The sequence below is a fragment of the Pseudophryne corroboree genome, chromosome 2 (genome assembly GCF_028390025.1).
Source record: "Pseudophryne corroboree isolate aPseCor3 chromosome 2, aPseCor3.hap2, whole genome shotgun sequence".
NCBI lineage: Eukaryota > Metazoa > Chordata > Amphibia > Anura > Myobatrachidae > Pseudophryne > Pseudophryne corroboree.
Genome location: NC_086445.1, coordinates 502,783,734 through 502,801,426, shown reverse-complemented (window position 1 = coordinate 502,801,426; position 17,693 = coordinate 502,783,734). Strand labels below are relative to the sequence as shown.

Below are 17,693 nucleotides of genomic sequence, written 5' to 3'. Positions count from 1 at the left end.
ATTGCCGGTCGCAGTATAACACCAGTATGTGTGTATATACTCTTCAGTGTAGTTTCCAGCCTCCTATCTGCTGGATCCTTGAGGGCGGCCGTATCAGGAGACGGCAACGCCACTTGCTTTGATAAACGTGTGAGCGCCTTATCCACCCTAGGGGGTGTTTCCCAGCGCGCCCTAACCTCTGGTGGGAAAGGGTATAATGCCAATAACTTCTTGGAAATTAGCAGTTATCTATCGGGGTTAACCCACGCTTCATCACACACGTCATTCAATTCCTCTGATTCTGGAAAAAATACAGGTAGTTTTTTCACCCCCCACATAATACCCCTTTTTGAGGTACCAGCAGTATCAGAGATCTGCAAAGCCTCCTTTATTGCCGTGATCATATAACGTGTGGCCCTATTGGAAAATACGTTTGTTTCTTCACCGTCGACACTAGATTCATCTGTGTCGGTACCCGTGTCGACTGACTGAGGTAAAGGACGTTTTACAGCCCCTGACGGTGTCTGAGACGCCTGAACCGGTACTAACTGGTTTGCCGGGCGTCTTATTTCGTCAACTGACTTTTGTAATGTGCTGACATTATCACGTAATTCCATAACTAAAGCCATCCATTCCGGTGTCGACTCCCTAGGGGGTGACATTACCATCATCGGCAATTGCTCTGCCTCCACACCAACATCGTCCTCATACATGTCGACACACACGTACCGACACACAGCAGCCACACAGGGAATGCTCTAATCGAAGACAGGACCCCCTAGCCCTTTGGGGAGACAGAGGGAGAGTTTGCCAGCACACACCAAAAGCGCTATAAATGTATATAAACAACCCTAGAAGGTGTTGTTTACTATATATGCGCTCTTAATATATAAATATCGCCAATTTATGCCCCCCTTCTCTTTGTTACCCTGTTTCTGTAGTGCAGTGCAGGGGAGAGACCTGGGAGCCTTCCTCACCAGCGGAGCTGAGCAGGAAAATGGCGCTGAGTGCTGAGGAGAATAAGCTCCGCCCCTTTTTCGGCGGGCTTTTCCCCGGTTTTTAAGAAACTGGCCTGGGTTAAAATACATACATATAGCCTTAATGGCTATATGTGATGTATTTATTTTGCCACTAAAGGTAATTATATTGCTGCCCAGGGCGCCCCCAGCAGCGCCCTGCACCCTCCGTGACTGAGTCAGTGAGCCGTGTGACAACAATGGCGCACAGCTGCCGTGCTGTGCGCTACCTTCAAGAAGACTGAGGAGTCTTCTGCCGCCTGCTTTCCGGACCTCCGTTCTGCCGTCTCTTCAGCGTCTGTAAGGGGGATCGGCGGCGCGGCTCCGGGACGAACCCCAGGCTGACCTGTGTTCCGACTCCCTCTGGAGCTAAGTGTCCAGTAGCCTAAGACTCCAATCCATCCTGCACGCAGGTGAGTTGGAAATCTCTCCCCTAAGTCCCTCGATGCAGTGATCCTGTTGCCAGCAGGAATCACTGAGATTGAAACCTAAAAAAAAACTTTTCTAAACAGCTCTTTAGGAGAGCCACCTAGATTGCACCCTCTCGGACGGGCACAAAAACCTAACTGGAGGAGGGTCATAGGGGGAGGAGCCAGTACGCACCATGTGACCTAAAAGCTTTTTTAGATGTGCCCTGTCTCCTGCGGAGCCCGCTATTCCCCATGGTCCTGACGGAGTCCCAGCATCCACTAGGACGTTAGAGAAAACACAGAATGTTTACCCAGTAATGGCGCTGGTGAGTGCTGAGGGAGAAGCCCCGCCCCCTCGGCGGCGGGCTTCTGTCCCGCTCAAACTTACTAAAATATGGCGGGGGCTCTTTTATATACATGTACAGTGCCCACCTGTACATGTATATATACTTTTTGCCATAAGAGAGGTGCTATATTGCTGCCCAGGGCGCCCCCCCCCCCTGCGCCTTGCACCCTTACAGTGACCGGAGTTTGTGAGGTGTATGCGAGCAATGACGCACAGCTGCGGTGCTGTGCGTTACCTCAGTGAAGCTCTGAAGGCTTCTGCCGCCTGAGACGTCTTCTGACTTTGTTTCTTCTGGCTCTGTGAGGAGAACGGCGGCGCGGCTCTGGGGGTGGACGCCCAGTAAGAACCTGTGTTCACCCCCTCTGGAGCTAATGGTGTCCAGTAGCCGAGGAAGCAGAGCCTATCTTAGACAAGAAGGTCTGCCCCTCTCTCCTCAGTCTCTCGATGCAGGGAGCCTGTTGCCAGCAGTGCTCCCTGTAAAAATGTAGAAAAAATCCAAACAAAAATGCTTTCTAGGCAGAGAACTCAGGGAGCTCCCTGCAGTGCACCCATCTCGCTCTGGGCACCGTGTAAAACTGAGGTCTGGAGGAGGGGCATAGAAGGAGGAGCCAGTGCACACCCAGAATCCAAAGCTTTCTTAAAGTGCCCTATCTCCTGCGGAGCCCTTCTATTCCCCATGGTCCTTACGGAGTCCCAGCATCCTCAAGGACGTTAGAGAAATATATATTATATATATATATATATATATATATATATATATAGATAGATATATAGATAGATATATAGATAGATAGATATGTACACACACATACATACATACATAATCATTATGCAATATGCAAAGTTCCGTGCTAATTAAAAATAAAAAAGGGGCAGATAGGAGGGGTGACAATCCAAGCTGATGGAGTCTCCACCTTTAAGTATACATACATATACACAATATAGAATATATAAGGAACTGTACAGATAGGCAGTCTCATGTGCATGGGGAGAAACACTCCATGCGTGATCAGATTCCCTTTGATTCTAATTGATGCTGAGACTTTTAGCCACCCTTTAAGTAAAGGTAAAGGCATGTAAGAAAGAACAGCCCTATAGGAGAACATAACAAAACCAAAGGTTGATACAATTATACTGTAAAAAATAAAAAAAAAAACTATCAATGTCTACTATTTAGGGTTTTCCATAATTGCAATTGCACTAACCCTTCTCATAAATTGTTTACCATTGACCTTCATAGTGCATTGGAAGTATGTATTGTATAAACATTTTTATAGGCCACATGTTATTATCCCTTATTTATATGGCACCACAAGGGATCTGCAGCACCCAATTACAGAGTACATTAACAAAATAATCAAAACAGGAAAATAGCGACTTACCGTTGAAGACAATATACAGTAGGACAATACAGGGTAAATAAACATAGCTACAGTAGCAGATGACACTAACAAAAGTATCAGTACTACTTAATAAATATGGACTTTAGCTTGCAAGACTGTTAAAGTATCTTTATCATGCATGTTATTGTATATTGCCTGATGAATACCTAAATAGAGTATAGAAGAGGCTTGAGCAGTCCAGATAGAAGGCAGCTAAAATCTGTAGTGTTTACCGATTATTATTTTATTTATCAATGTGGAGGACTGGTACCACAAGACAAAGGGGAGGATTTACTAATGGGTGGTTTTTCAAATGTGTCGATGATCAGAGGCTTTGACCAACGGATTTAAATTGGCAACTGAATTAAATACTAAACCAGGCTTGTTTGGCATTTATTTCTATTGCCATTTAAAAATATCTGTCAAAGCTGCTGATCATCAGAGCTTTACCAAAACATCCATTAGTAATATAGCACATAGGGGGTAATTCTGAGTTGATCGCAGCAGGAAATTTTTTAGCAGTTGGGCAAAACCATGTGCACTGCAGGGAAGGCAGATTTAACATGTGCAGAGAGAGTTAGATTTGGGTGGGGTGTGTTCAATCTGCAATCTAATTTGCAGTGTAAAAATAAAGCAGCCAATATTTACCCTGCACAGAAATAAAATAACCCAATCTAACTCTTTCTGCACATGTTATATCTGCCTCCCCTGCAGTGCACATGGTTTTGTCCAACTGCTAAAAAATTTCCTGCTGCGATCAACTTGGAATTACCCCCATAGGCTGTATTTTTAAGGTAACAATCATTTACAAGGCAAAACCAAGCTGGTTTGTCTTATAAATGATTACCGCTTTAAAAATACAGCCATCATCTGACCACTGTCAGAGACTTTAAGATCACTTGTGTAAAAAGCTCTTTCCACCAGTTATTTCACACCCATAGGGGTATATTCAATAACTGTCGGAAGCTGCCATCTTATCGGAAAGACGGCAGCTTCCGACAGTTTTAGGTCGGAAGGGGTTCCGACCTATTCATTAGTGGCCCATTTATTCCAACAAGTCGGGCCACTCGAGCTGTCGGAAAGCACGCTGATCATCGGCTTCAGCCGCCGATATGCGTGCATTGTTGGAAGCGGGGCCAAACCCATCTGGTTTTATCCCCGTTTCCGACAATCTCAATCCGACTTTAAAAAAAGTCGGATTGAGATGAGGAGACTAGTGGTGTGGCGGCAGGGGAAGCATTGATCGGCGGCCGGCGGGAGGAGAAGGCTGCGGGGGAGACAGGTCTGCGGCGGCGGGGGGAGGCGTTGCAGCGCCTCCCCCCGACGCCGCAGACATGTTACCCTGCTGCCAGCACCTCCCACCGGTCGCCGATCAATGCTCCCTCCCCCGTCGCCACAGCACCTCTCTTCCTGCTGCCAGCTCCGCCTGCGGCTCCACATATGTCCCCCCACAGCCAGCCCCTCCCGCTCACGGCCGCCGCTCTCTGCTCCCCTGGCCGCTGCTGTCAGCGCATCCGCAGCCGCTGACAGCAGCGGCCTGACAGGACGGCCAAATCAGACAGTCGGATTTGGCCGTCCATTGAACACGGGTTGTCGGATCCATTCCGACAACTGCATGTCGGAATGGATCCGACTCCTATTGAATATAAAAACACTGTGTCTGGCGCTAATCACAAAATATGAATATAGTTATGTATCTACACGTATAGGTGTACATAAAAATTCACACGTACACCCAACTCGCACATACATTCAAGTGACTTCAATAAAATTATTAATTTACATACCTTAATAAGAACCCATACGTTCTAAAAAATCACATAGAGCAGCGAGGGAAAATTGGCTTGTGGATATAGCCAATAAAAAATTTTCACCTGATATAAACCAGATGTAAAACTACAAACAAATATACTATATCCCCTCGCGCTAATGGTATCAAATTGAGGCAATAATTGCCTCAATTTGATTTCATTAGCGCGAGGGGATATAGTATATTTGTTCCTATTGAATATACCCCATAATGTCAGACCAGTGATGGGTTTGTGAAGTCTTAACACATGCAAAGGAATACATGCGTTTCCACCCTGTTTTACAAACTGGAGAACTTGCCCTTTAGCACACAGACTTCTGCACTGCACTACATTAAATGTGTCTTACAAGAGACTGTACTCACTGGTGTACTCCAAATCTGAAGTCCATCTGTATAGCCAATCATCAGAAGCAAAGGGGGGTCGCTGCCAGTGCTATGCATTTCATGAATCTCCATATTCCTGTATGTATCTACAATGGATCAGCAAAGGAAACAAATTATTTACAAGTTACAGCAAATGTTAAATAATTATGTTTGGTCATCCAGTAAAACCAGTAAATACTTTCTTTACAGTCTCAATCATCAAAGAATACTTACCTTTATTCACAAAGAGGCTGATGTACAGTCGGAAGTAGATGTAACAGGAGGCAAAATGAAAAGCATTTAGCACAGTATGCATCTTAAGTTAAGTCCAGCTTTGCAAAGGTAGCATAAATTGCAGTCATTGGCGTTTCTATAATGCAGGGGTGGGGAACCTCCGGCCCCGCGGCCTTATCCGTCCCGGACAGGCATATTGACTGGCCCGGAAGCAACGGCTGAGTGTAAAGCCATTCTCGGTGCACGGCTTCCTGGGAGATGTAGTTTTCTCACACTGTGCACTGTATTCAGTGTACATTGTGAGAAAACTACATCTCCCTTGATGCAACGCGCGGCAGATGGCTCCGAGAGATATGAGGAAGCTCTGCTGGCTGTGGGTGGGAGGAATGGCTGTGCTGCGGATTCAGGACCTGGACCAGTGGTGGTGAGTGCATATACTGGGGCAATATGTGTGTCTGTCATTACTGGGAGCAGTGTGTGTGAGCAGCTATTACTGTGGCCGTTATTTGCAAGGCCACGCCTACATTCCTAGGGGAGCGCGCGCATTGGGGTGGGGTGGGGCGCTAAACAAATGGCCCGCGAATGATGTTGAAAAAATCCAAATGGCCCGTGGCAGGAAAAAGGTTCCCCACCCCTGCTATAATGGGTGCAGTGTGGGTTACAGGGGGGACCACAAAGCACTCACTGCATCCATATTTTAATACTTACCTTTACGGAGTCCAGCGTTGGGCACTGCCGTCAAGGCAAAAATCGCTTCCAAAATGGCAGCCATACATGTGCAGTAGCCAAATTGGTCTCCGGGACATGGGGACGCCATGTTTACGGAGACCTGTACATGCGCAGTAGACCCCGGCACAATGCTGGAGACTACCACACCGTGCAGAGGAGAGGGGCCACCCAGAGGTGCACACGGGCCCCCCCCCCCTCTATTAAAGCGCCCCTGATTGCAGTAGTATATGTACCAGGTTTATGGAAAGAGATGTGTCATGACAGTGTTAGTAGTAAATGACCCAATTTGTATACATTATAGTAATTTAAGTCTTATTACTGAATAATAAAGTTGCATGTATCATGCATAACTAAATTAAATAGATGCAAAAAAAAAAAAAAAGTACAAATTAAGTTCAAATAAATAAAAACATTTATTGTTTTCTCCTTTAAAGATCAAACGGGAATCTTCTTATTGTTGCTGGCCAAATGCAAATATAAACTAACTAAAGTGAATATACTGCATAATTTGCATGTTGCCAGTCAGACAGATCAAAATGCAACCAGGAAATGGGCACGATTGTTGTCATCAATAATATTGCGTACTTTGCACCACAGATGAAGTGCATACGAAAAATAACGCTTATCACATGCACGCATGTATCCGTGTTATGGTCTATATGTGCCTCATTTAATAATCATAGTTAAACTCTTAACAATACCATGTATTTTTTAATAACTTGAAGTAAGGTTCTGAAGCAATTATAAGTTCCTCAGCAGTTAAGAAGGGATATAGTTATGTGACCGTGACACCCATAGAGTGGGAATAGAACCTGTGGCGAGGGGCTTCGTTGCGCTCGCCCACCCCCCGGCCATCTCACAGCCAGGAACCGCCGTCGGTATTGTGACCCACATAGCCAACCCATTCAGAATAGAAGCCACTGGCAACTAGGTTACATGAGGGTTTAAAAGCCCAGTAACAAAAGAATCACTAAGGGCCAAAAACAATTAGCCCTGTTAATAGAAAAAAAATAAGAATTTACTTACCGATAATTCTATTTCTCGGAGTCCGTAGTGGATGCTGGGGTTCCTGAAAGGACCATGGGGAATAGCGGCTCCGCAGGAGACAGGGCACAAAAAGTAAAGCTTTACGATCAGGTGGTGTGTACTGGCTCCTCCCCCTATGACCCTCCTCCAAGCCTCAGTTAGGTACTGTGCCCGGACGAGCGTACACAATAAGGAAGGATTTTGAATCCCGGGTAAGACTCATACCAGCCACACCAATCACACTGTACAACCTGTGATCTGAACCCAGTTAACAGTATGATAACAGCGGAGCCTCTGAAAAGATGGCTCACAACAATAATAACCCGATTTTTGTAACTATGTACAAGTATTGCAGACAATCCGCACTTGGGATGGGCGCCCAGCATCCACTACGGACTCCGAGAAATAGAATTATCGGTAAGTAAATTCTTATTTTCTCTATCGTCCTAGTGGATGCTGGGGTTCCTGAAAGGACCATGGGGATAATACCAAAGCTCCCAAACGGGCGGGAGAGTGCGGATGACTCTGCAGCACCGAATGAGAGAACTCCAGGTCCTCCTTAGCCAGGGTATCAAATTTGTAGGATTTTACAAACGTGTTTGCCCCTGACTAAATAACCGCTCGGCAAAGTTGTAAAGCCGAGACCCCTCGGGCAGCCGCCCAAGATGAGCCCACCTTCCTTGTGGAATGGGCATTTACATATTTTGGCTGTGGCAGGCCTGCCACAGAATGTGCAAGCTGAATTGTATTACACAGCCAACTAGCAATAGTCTGCTTAGAAGCAAGAGCACCCAGTTTGTTGGGTGCATACAGGATAACAGCAAGTCAGTTTTCCTGACTCCAGCCGTCCTGGAACATATTTTCAGGGCCTTGACAACATCTAGCAACTTGGAGTCCTCCAAGTCCCTAGTAGGTGCAAGGCACCACAATAAGCTGGTTCAGGTGAAACACTGACACCACCTTAGGGAGAGAACTGGGGACGAGTCCGCAGCTCTGCCCTGTCCGAATGGACAAACAGATATGGGCTTTTTTGAGAAAAAACCACCAATTTGACACTCGCCTGGTCCAGGCCAGGGCCAAGAGCATGGTCACTTTTCATGTGAGATGCTTCAAATCCACAGATTTGACTGGTTTTAAACCAATGTGATTTGAGGAATCCCAGAACTACGTTGAGATCCCACAGTGCCACTGGAGGCACAAAAGGGGGTTGTATATGCAATACTCCCTTGACAAACTTCTGGACTTCAGGAACTGAAGCCAATTCTTTCTGGAAGAAAATCGACAGGGCCGAAATTTGAACCTTAATGGACCCCAATTTGCGGCCCATAGACACTCCTGTTTGCAGGAAATGCAGGAAACGACCGAGTTGAAATTTCTTTGTGGGGCCATCCTGGCCTCACACCACGCAACATATTTTCGCCACATGTGGTGATAATGTTGTGCGGTCACCTCCTTTCTGGCTTTGACCAGGGTAGGAATGACCTCTTCCGGAATGCCTTTTTCCCTTAGGATCCGGCGTTCCACCGCCATGCCGACAAACGCAGCTGCGGTAAGTCTTGGAACAGACATGGTACTTGCTGAAGCAAATCCCTTCTTAGCAGCAGAGGCCATAAGACCTCTGTAAGCATCTCTTGAAGGTCCGGGTACCAAGTCCTTCTTGGCCAATCCGGAGCCATGAGTATAGTTCTTACTCCTCTACGTCTTATAATTCTCAGCACCTTAGGTATGAGAAGCAGGGGAGGGAACACATACACCAACTGGTACACCCACGGTGTTACCAGAACGTCCACAGCTATTGCCTGAGGGTCTCTTGACCTGGCGCAATACCTGTCCCGTTTTTTGTTCAGACGGGACGCCATCATGTCCACCTTTGGTATTTCCCAACGGTTTACAATCATGTGGAAAAAACTTCCCGATGAAGTTTCCACTCTCCCGGGTGGAGGTCGTGCCTGCTGAGGAAGTCTGCTTCCCAGTTTCCATTCCCGGGATGAAACACTGCTGACAGTGCTATCACATGATTTTCCGCCCAGCAAAAAGTCCTTGCAGTTTTTGCCATTGCCCTCCTGCTTCTTGTGTCGCCCTGTCTGTTTACGTGGGCGACTGCCGTGATGTTTTTCCCACTGGATCAATACCGGCTGACCTTGAAGCAGAGGTCTTGCTAAGCTTAGAGCATTATAAATTTACCCTTAGCTCCAGTATATTTATGTGGAGAAAAGTCTCCAGACTTGATCACACTCCCTGGAAATTTTTTCCTTGTGTGACTGCTCCCCAGCCTCTCGGGCTGGGCTCCGTGGTCACCAGCATCCAATCCTGAATGCCGAATCTGCGGCCCTCTAGAAGATGAGCACTCTATAACCACCACAGGAGAGACACCCTTGTCCTTGGATATAGGGTTATCCGCTGATGCATCTGAAGATGCGATCCGGACCATTTGTCCAGCAGATCCCACTGAAAAGTTCTTGCGTGAAATCTGCCGAATGGAATTGCTTCGTAGGAAGCCACCATTTTTACCAGGACCCTTGTGCAATGATGCACTGTTTTTAGGAGGTTCCTGACTAGCTCGGATAACTCCCTGGCTTTCTCTTCCGGGAGAAACACCTTTTTCTGGACTGTGTCCAGAATCATCCCTAGGCACAGCAGACGTGTCGTCGGGATCAGCTGCGATTTTGGAATATTTAGAATCCACCCGTGCTGTTGTAGCAGTATCCGAGATAGTGCTACTCCGACCTCCAACTGTTCCCTGGACTATGCCCTTATCAGGAGATCGTCCAAGTAAGGGATAATTAAGACGCCTTTTCTTCGAAGAAGAATCATCATTTCGGCCATTACCTTGGTCAAGACCCGGGGTGCCGTGGACAATCCAAACGGCAGCGTCTGAAACTGATAGTGACAGTTCTGCACCACGAACCTGAGGTACCCTTAGTGAGAAGGGCAAATTTGGGACATAGAGGTAAGCATCCCTGATGTCCCGGGACACTATATAGTCCCCTTCTTCCTGGTTCGTTATCACTGCTCTGAGTGACTCCATCTTGATTTGAACCTTTGTAAGTGTTCAAAAATTTTTTAGAATAAGTCTCACCTAGCCTTCTGGCTTCAGTACCACAATATAGTGTGGAATAATACCCCTTTTCTTGTAGTAGGAGAGGTAATTTAATTATCACCTGCTGGGAATACAGCTTGTGAATTTTTTCCCATACAGCCTCCTTGTCGGAGGGAGACCTTGGTAAAGCAGACTTCAGGAGCCTGCGAAGGGGAAACGTCTCGACATTCCAATCTGTACCCCTGGGATACTACTTGTAGGATCCAGGGGTCCTGTACGGTCTCAGCGCCATGCTGAGAACTTGTCAGAAGCGGTGGAACGCTTCTGTTCCTGGGAATGGGCTGCCTGCTGCAGTCTTCTTCCCTTTCCTCTATCCCTGGGCAGATATGATCTTATAGGGACGAAAGGACTGAGGCTGAAAAGACGGTGTCTTTTTCTGCAGAGATGTGACTTAGGGTAAAAACGGTGGATTTTCCAGCAGTTGCCGTGGCCACCAGGTCCGATGGACCGACCCCAAATAACTCCTCTTCCTTTATACGGCAATACACCTTTGTGCCGTTTGGAATCTGCATCACCTGACCACTGTCGTGTCCATAACATCTTCTGGCAGATATGGACATCGCATTTACTCTTGATGCCAGAGTGCAAATATCCCTCTGTGCATCTCGCATATATAGAAATGCATCCTTTAAATGCTCTATAGTCAATAAAATACTGTCCCTGTCAAGGGTATCAATATTTTTAGTCAGGGAATCCGACCAAGCCACCCCAGCTCTGCACATCCAGGCTCAGGCGATCGCTGGTCGCAGTATAACACCAGTATGTGTGTATATACTTTTTATGATATTTTCCAGCCTCCTGTCAGCTGGTCCTTGAGGACGGCCCTATCTATAGACGGTACCGCCACTTGTTTTGATAAGCGTGTGAGCGCCTTAGCCACCCTAAGGGGTGTTTCCCAACGCGCCCTAACTTCTGGCGGGAAAGGGTATACCGCCCCTAATTTTCTATCGGGGGGAACCCACGCATCATCACACACTTTATTTAATTTATCTGATTCAGGAAAAACTACGGTAGTTTTTTCACATCCCACATAATACCCTCTTTTGTGGTACTTGTAGTATCAGAAATATGTAACACCTCCTTCATTGCCTTTAACGTGTGGCCCTAATAAGGAATACGTTTGTTTATTCACCGTCGACACTGGATTCAGTGTCCCTGTCTGTGTCTGTGTCGACCGACTAAAGTAAACGGGCGTTTTAAAACCCCTGACGGTGTTTTTGAGACGTCTGGACCGGTACTAATTGTTTGTCGGCCGTCTCATGTCGTCAACCGACCTTGCAGCGTGTTGACATTATCACGTAATTCCCTAAATAAGCCATCCATTCCGGTGTCGACTCCCTAGAGAGTGACATCACCATTACAGGCAATTGCTCCGCCTCCTCACCAACATCGTCCTCATACATGTCGACACACACGTACCGACACACAGCACACACACAGGGAATGCTCTGATAGAGGACAGGACCCACTAGCCCTTTGGAGAGACAGAGGGAGAGTTTGCCAGCACACACCAAAAACGCTATAATTATATAGGGACAACCTTATATAAGTGTTTTCCCTTATAGCATCTTTATTATATATTTCTAACGCCAAATTAGTGCCCCCCCTCTCTGTTTTAACCCTGTTTCTGTAGTGCAGTGCAGGGGAGAGCCTGGGAGCCTTCCCTCCAGCCTTTCTGTGAGGGAAAATGGCGCTGTGTGCTGAGGAGATAGGCCCCGCCCCTTTTTCGGCGGCCTCGTCTCCCGCTCTTAACGGATTCTGGCAGGGGTTAAATATCTCCATATAGCCTCCGGAGGCTATATGTGAGGTATTTTTAGCCAAAATAGGTTTTCATTTGCCTCCCAGGGCGCCCCCCTCCCAGCGCCCTGCACCCTCAGTGACTGCCGTGTGAAGTGTGCTGAGAGGAAAATGGCGCACAGCTGCAGTGCTGTGCGCTACCTTTAGAAGACTGAGGAGTCTTCTGCCGCCGATTCTGGACCTCTTCTTACTTCAGCATCTGCAAGGGGGCCGGCGGCAAGGCTCCGGTGACCATCCAGGCTGTACCTGTGATCGTCCCTCTGGAGCTGATGTCCAGTAGCCAAGAAGCCAATCCATCCTGCACGCAGGTGAGTTCACTTCTTCTCCCCTAAGTCCCTCGTTGCAGTGATCCTGTTGCCAGCAGGACTCACTGTAAAATAAAAAACCTAAGCTAAACTTTTCTAAGCAGCTCTTTAGGAGAGCCACCTAGATTGCACCCTTCTCGGCCGGGCACAAAAATCTAACTGAGGCTTGGAGGAGGGTCATAGGGGGAGGAGCCAGTACACACCACCTGATCGTAAAGCTTTACTTTTTGTGCCCTGTCTCCTGCGGAGCCGCTATTCCCCATGGTCCTTTCAGGAACCCCAGCATCCACTAGGACGATAGAGAAAGGTGGTAGTCTCGGTCTTTTACTCCCTAGGGCTATTCAATTATGGACCTTTTTTCTTGCCCGTTAAATTAATCTGTTATCGGGCATTAACACATAGAATCCGGGAAAAGTTACCAGACCTATGTGTTGACACATACAGGTTATTGCGCATTTCTTTTTGAGTCTGCTCAGACTGAAAATAAATCCCTGTTAAATGCAGCATGCGGGCTGCCTTTGGGGCTAATTGAATAGCCTATGGTAAATTACCACGGCCCATTGAATGCGCCACTGAATCTCAAAATAAATATTTTTCCATTGCGACACCTGTTCAGCATTACTCTACTTATTTGACCACTATACCAACCCAACGCTCCCCCCCTCCAAAATAAACACATAATACAAAAACAACTCCCAAAAACCATGGTAAAGACTTTTAATTAAAACATTTCAAATATAGAATTTCTTCTTTTTGAGCCATCATAGCACACTGTAAATATAATCCTGATCCGCATCCCCCCCATCCCACTCCATTAAAACGTACGTTAAATTATCAAAACAGAGAAAAAGCACAACTCCCCTAAAACGTAAAGTAAAAATATAAAAAAATTGCATTAGGATTATCTTTATTAAGAAGCAAACTGTCTTACCATTCAGATCTGAATTTTCAAAACGGACCCAAACTATTTTTTCCTTTTCCTCCACTGTAGGTGACCCACTGTAGGCCTACAAAATAGCCAGAAAGGAAATGCATGTAAGCATTATAGTAAACACAACAGAAGGATTTAAGGAAGACAACTATTCTGCCTAAAACAACCTCTACACTTTTAGCTCTTATTTCAAAAATTACATAATGAATTATATTATGTATTATAATTGATGAATGTTCTTAGAAACGCTGGTGGCTACAGACAGCTCTCAGAAGTCCTCTCAGCTTGAAGGTTCTATGGTTACAGCCTTTTGCTTTGAGTTATAAAACGCTTACAAAGTACACTGTATGATAATTTTGAACTAACCTGTGGAACAACATCTTGAAGAAATGTAACAACGCTTTCCATATATGATTGTTCCCTGGGGAAAAAAAACAAACAGAATTAAATGAAACAAAAATCTCTAAATGTTAAAAAGTCATGAAAGACAAGTTTTGTTGCACTGACAAAAACATACCATTACCTATATTACATACCAGGTACACTCTACACCTCCTCCTTGGGCTCTCTGCCCACCGACTCCACTCTTTCATAGTTTTGTTTTTGTCAGCCTACTTAAGGTGCCCATATACCTAAAGATTTATCTTCCAATCTGTCTGGATGGAACGAAAATCTGATAATGGATTGGAGCAAATGACAGTTGACCATTTCAGATGGTCAACTGTTATTTGCTCACATCCATTACCAGATTTTCGTTCCAACCAGCCAGATTGGAAGATAAATCTTTAGGTGTATGGGTACCGTGCCCACACTAATAGGTACAGGTTTCAGATTATTCCAAGTATTTCCATTGCACCCCATGCCTCAGTGGCTGTATTGAGAGTTGTAGTGCTATAGAAACATAGAATTTGACGGCAGATAAGAACCATTTGGCCCATCTAGTCTGCCCCTTTTTATCATATTTTTTTATCTCAACCTTATTTGATCCTTATTTCTTTGTAAGGATATCCTTATGTCTATCCAATGCATGTTTAAATTGCTCTACTGTCTTAGCCTTTACCACCTCTGATGGGAGGCTATGCCACTTGTCCACTATCCTTTCTGTGAAGTCATTTATACTCAACTTTCCCCTGAACCTACCTCCCCCCAGTCTCAGTGCATGTCCTTATGTCCTATTGCTTCTTTTCATTTGAATAATTTTACCTCCTGGACTTTGTAAAACCCTTGATATATTTGAATGTGTCACTTGTCTACTGCATTGTACTGTTATTTGTACTGTACTGTTTTACCCTGTACTGGCTTAAAGTTTTGCCCTCTGTACGGCACAGTGGACCACTCAGGGCGCTCTATAAATAAAGTTTATTAATAACAATTAATACATGAATGTTGATAAATCAACAAAGGATAGAGAATCCTTCAGGCTCTAACTGATGAGGTGGGTAGCATTGGTTTGGCCATTTTTGTATTCCCTCCTTTTAGCCATAAATCACCAGATGAACAAATTTCTCTCAATAGATATTCCAGTCTCACTAGTCTGGTAGTAATGGGCCCCACTTGGCTGGTCATTTTCTTTATCTGTGGCACTTGAAAGAAAAAATGCCTGCAGGGATCGGATTTGGCCTGTGATCTGTGCTGGCTCTAACTGTTGAAAGCAATCAGATAGGCACGGACCGTTTCCGGTCCAGTAGGTTGTGATCAGAAGTTTCTCTTGCTTACAATAGACATTGTGAAACGGCATGAGGATTGTGATGCATTATTTATGCTAATAGACTACTGGTAACATCAAAGCATTTCCACAAGTGAAAATTTGTGAAAATATAGAAGATCTTATCACCTTATTAGAGGTGATTAGAGAGTAAAGAAGGGAATATGTTTAAAATAAATCATAGAGGAGTAGATAGGATATTTAAAAAAAAATAAAAAAAAATGCAAAAACATGGGTTTAATCCAGCAATTAATCCATACCGTTCCTCCTACAATTTCTGTTTAAAGAAAAAAATATTTTTAGTTTTTTTAAATGAGATAGCAGAAAAAATATCAATACTCCAGCACCAGGTTCATCCCAACCCTCCTAGTTTGTCTCAGCTGCTACTAATTACAATAATCTGAAATCATTTCCAATTTAAAAAAAAGTTAAGATAACATATAATCAAGGCTATCAGCTGTCAAACTGGCATACATGGCTATTATATGAAGAAAATATTTAGGTTAGGACTATATTCCAGGATAAGCCTTGCACACAGTATGGAACTTTGTATTTCATGATGTCCATTGAAGAAGACATATGATTTAACATCAACTGTGAAAAAAGTGGAGTCATTTGAGCATCTACCATATTATAATCTAAACGTTATTTTCCATGAATTTATTTTGAGTAAAAATAATTTGACAAAAATCCCTGATGTGCTTGGTGCTGGTGAAATTCTCAGCCATTATATTTTTACCTTATTTGCTTTTGTAGGAAATAAAAGCTGTCACTAGATGGCATACCTTCTAAGTTTAGTAGAGGTCCAAAGAAGATGACACAATGCACTAGGGATGTCAAAAGAGTTTCTATAGAATATAATGACTTAAAAACCACTGTCCACTGTAGTGGCTGTTATGCATGAAAAGGTTACGTAAATATAAATATATAAATTCTTCAGCAATGGGCTAACTGAACATTTTTTTTATAAAGATAAACACAAGTTACGCTCACCAGTATACTCATAGTATAAGACTCTCAAATAAAAATAGGATTTTAATTACCTACCGGTAAATCCTTTTCTCGTAGTCCATAGAGGATGCTGGGGTTCCATTTAGTACCATGGGGTATAGATGGGTCCCTTGGGAGCCATGGGCACTTTAAGAGTTTAATAGTGTGGGCTGGCTCCTCCCTCTATGCCCCTCCTACCAGACTCAGTCTAGAAACTGTGCCCGAGGAGATGGACATACTTCGAGAGAAGGAAATACACAGATAGTGGTGAGATTCACACCAGCTCACACATAACAAAAGGAAAGCCAAGCTACCCAACAAGAAACAATTCAGCAACGGCTGAACCAATAATACTTAATCAAGTAACAATGCAGGAACACGAAACACTGGGCGGGTGCCCAGCATCCTCTACGGACTACGAGAAAAGGATTTACCGGTAGGTAATTAAAATCCTATTTTCTCTTACGTCCTAGAGGATGCTGGGGTTCCATTTAGTACCATGGGGATGTGCCAAAGCTCCCAGTATGGGAGGGAGAGTGCGGAGGTTCCTGCAGAACAGATTGACCAAACTTTAGGTCCTCAGAGGCCAAAGTATCGAACTTTTAGAACTAAGCAAACGTGTTCAACCCTGACCAAGTAGCTGCTCGGCAAAGCTGAAGAGCAGAGACACCCTGGGCAGCCGCCCAGGAAGAACCCACGTTACGGGTAGAGTGGGCCTGAACCGTTTTTGGAATCGGCAAACCAGTCGTAGAATAAGCATGCTGGATAGTAAGCCTGATCCAGCGAGAAATTGTCTGATTAGAAGCAGGACACCCAATCTTGTTGGGATCATAAAAAGGACAAATAGTGAGTCCGACTTCCTGTGACGAGCAGTCCACTTCACATACATTCTCAAAGCCCGCACAACATACAGGGACTTTGAGGTAATCGATGTGCCAGTAGCTACTGGCACCACAATTGGGTGATATGAAAAGCCGACACAACCTTAGGAAAAAATTGCTGACACGTTTTAAATTCAGCTCTATCTTCATGGAGAATCAAGTAGGGGCTTGTGTGACACTGCCCCCAATTCAGACACACGTCTTGCAGATGCCAAAGCCAACAGTGTGACTGCCTTCCAAGTAAGAAACTTTACGTCCACCTCCTGTAAAGGTTCGAACTAATCTGATTGCAGGTACTGCAGAACCACATTAAGATCCCAAGGTGCTGTAGGAGGCACAAAGGGGGTCATTCAGAGTTGATCGCTCGCTGCCGATGTTCGCAGCGCAGCGATCAGGTGAAAAAACTGCATTTATGCACAAGAGTATGCCCCACAATGCGCACGTGCGACGTACGGGTACAAAGCTCTTTGTGGTTGCGCTCAGGTTCTAGCGAAGTTTTCCTTTGCACCGACGGCGGCTAGAAGATTGACAGGAAGGTGGCGTTTCTGGGTGTCAACTGACCGTTTTCAGGGAGTGTTTGTAAAAATGCAGGCGTGGATGGGCGTTCGCTGGGTGGGTGTAGGACGTCAAATCCGGACACAAATAGGCTGGAGTGATCGCAAGCGCGGAGTAGGTTCAGAGCTACTCAA

At 45.2% G+C, this 17,693-nt stretch overlaps 1 protein-coding gene across 7 annotated transcripts in view; it reads right to left on the bottom strand.

Moving 5' to 3' along the window:
- The window catches only part of BCAS3 (BCAS3 microtubule associated cell migration factor), a 2,144,796-nt gene that overhangs the window by 2,067,694 nt on the left and 59,409 nt on the right, over window positions 1-17,693 (bottom strand). For all 7 annotated transcript variants that reach the window (XM_063954016.1, XM_063954015.1, XM_063954017.1 and 4 more), the window contains exons 3-5: window positions 13,795-13,849; window positions 13,429-13,504; window positions 5,307-5,413 (exon numbers count right to left, since the gene is read on the bottom strand). In XM_063954016.1, the coding sequence (XP_063810086.1) occupies window positions 5,307-5,413; window positions 13,429-13,504; window positions 13,795-13,849 (238 nt within the window). The remainder of the gene's footprint in view (window positions 1-5,306; window positions 5,414-13,428; window positions 13,505-13,794; window positions 13,850-17,693) is intronic.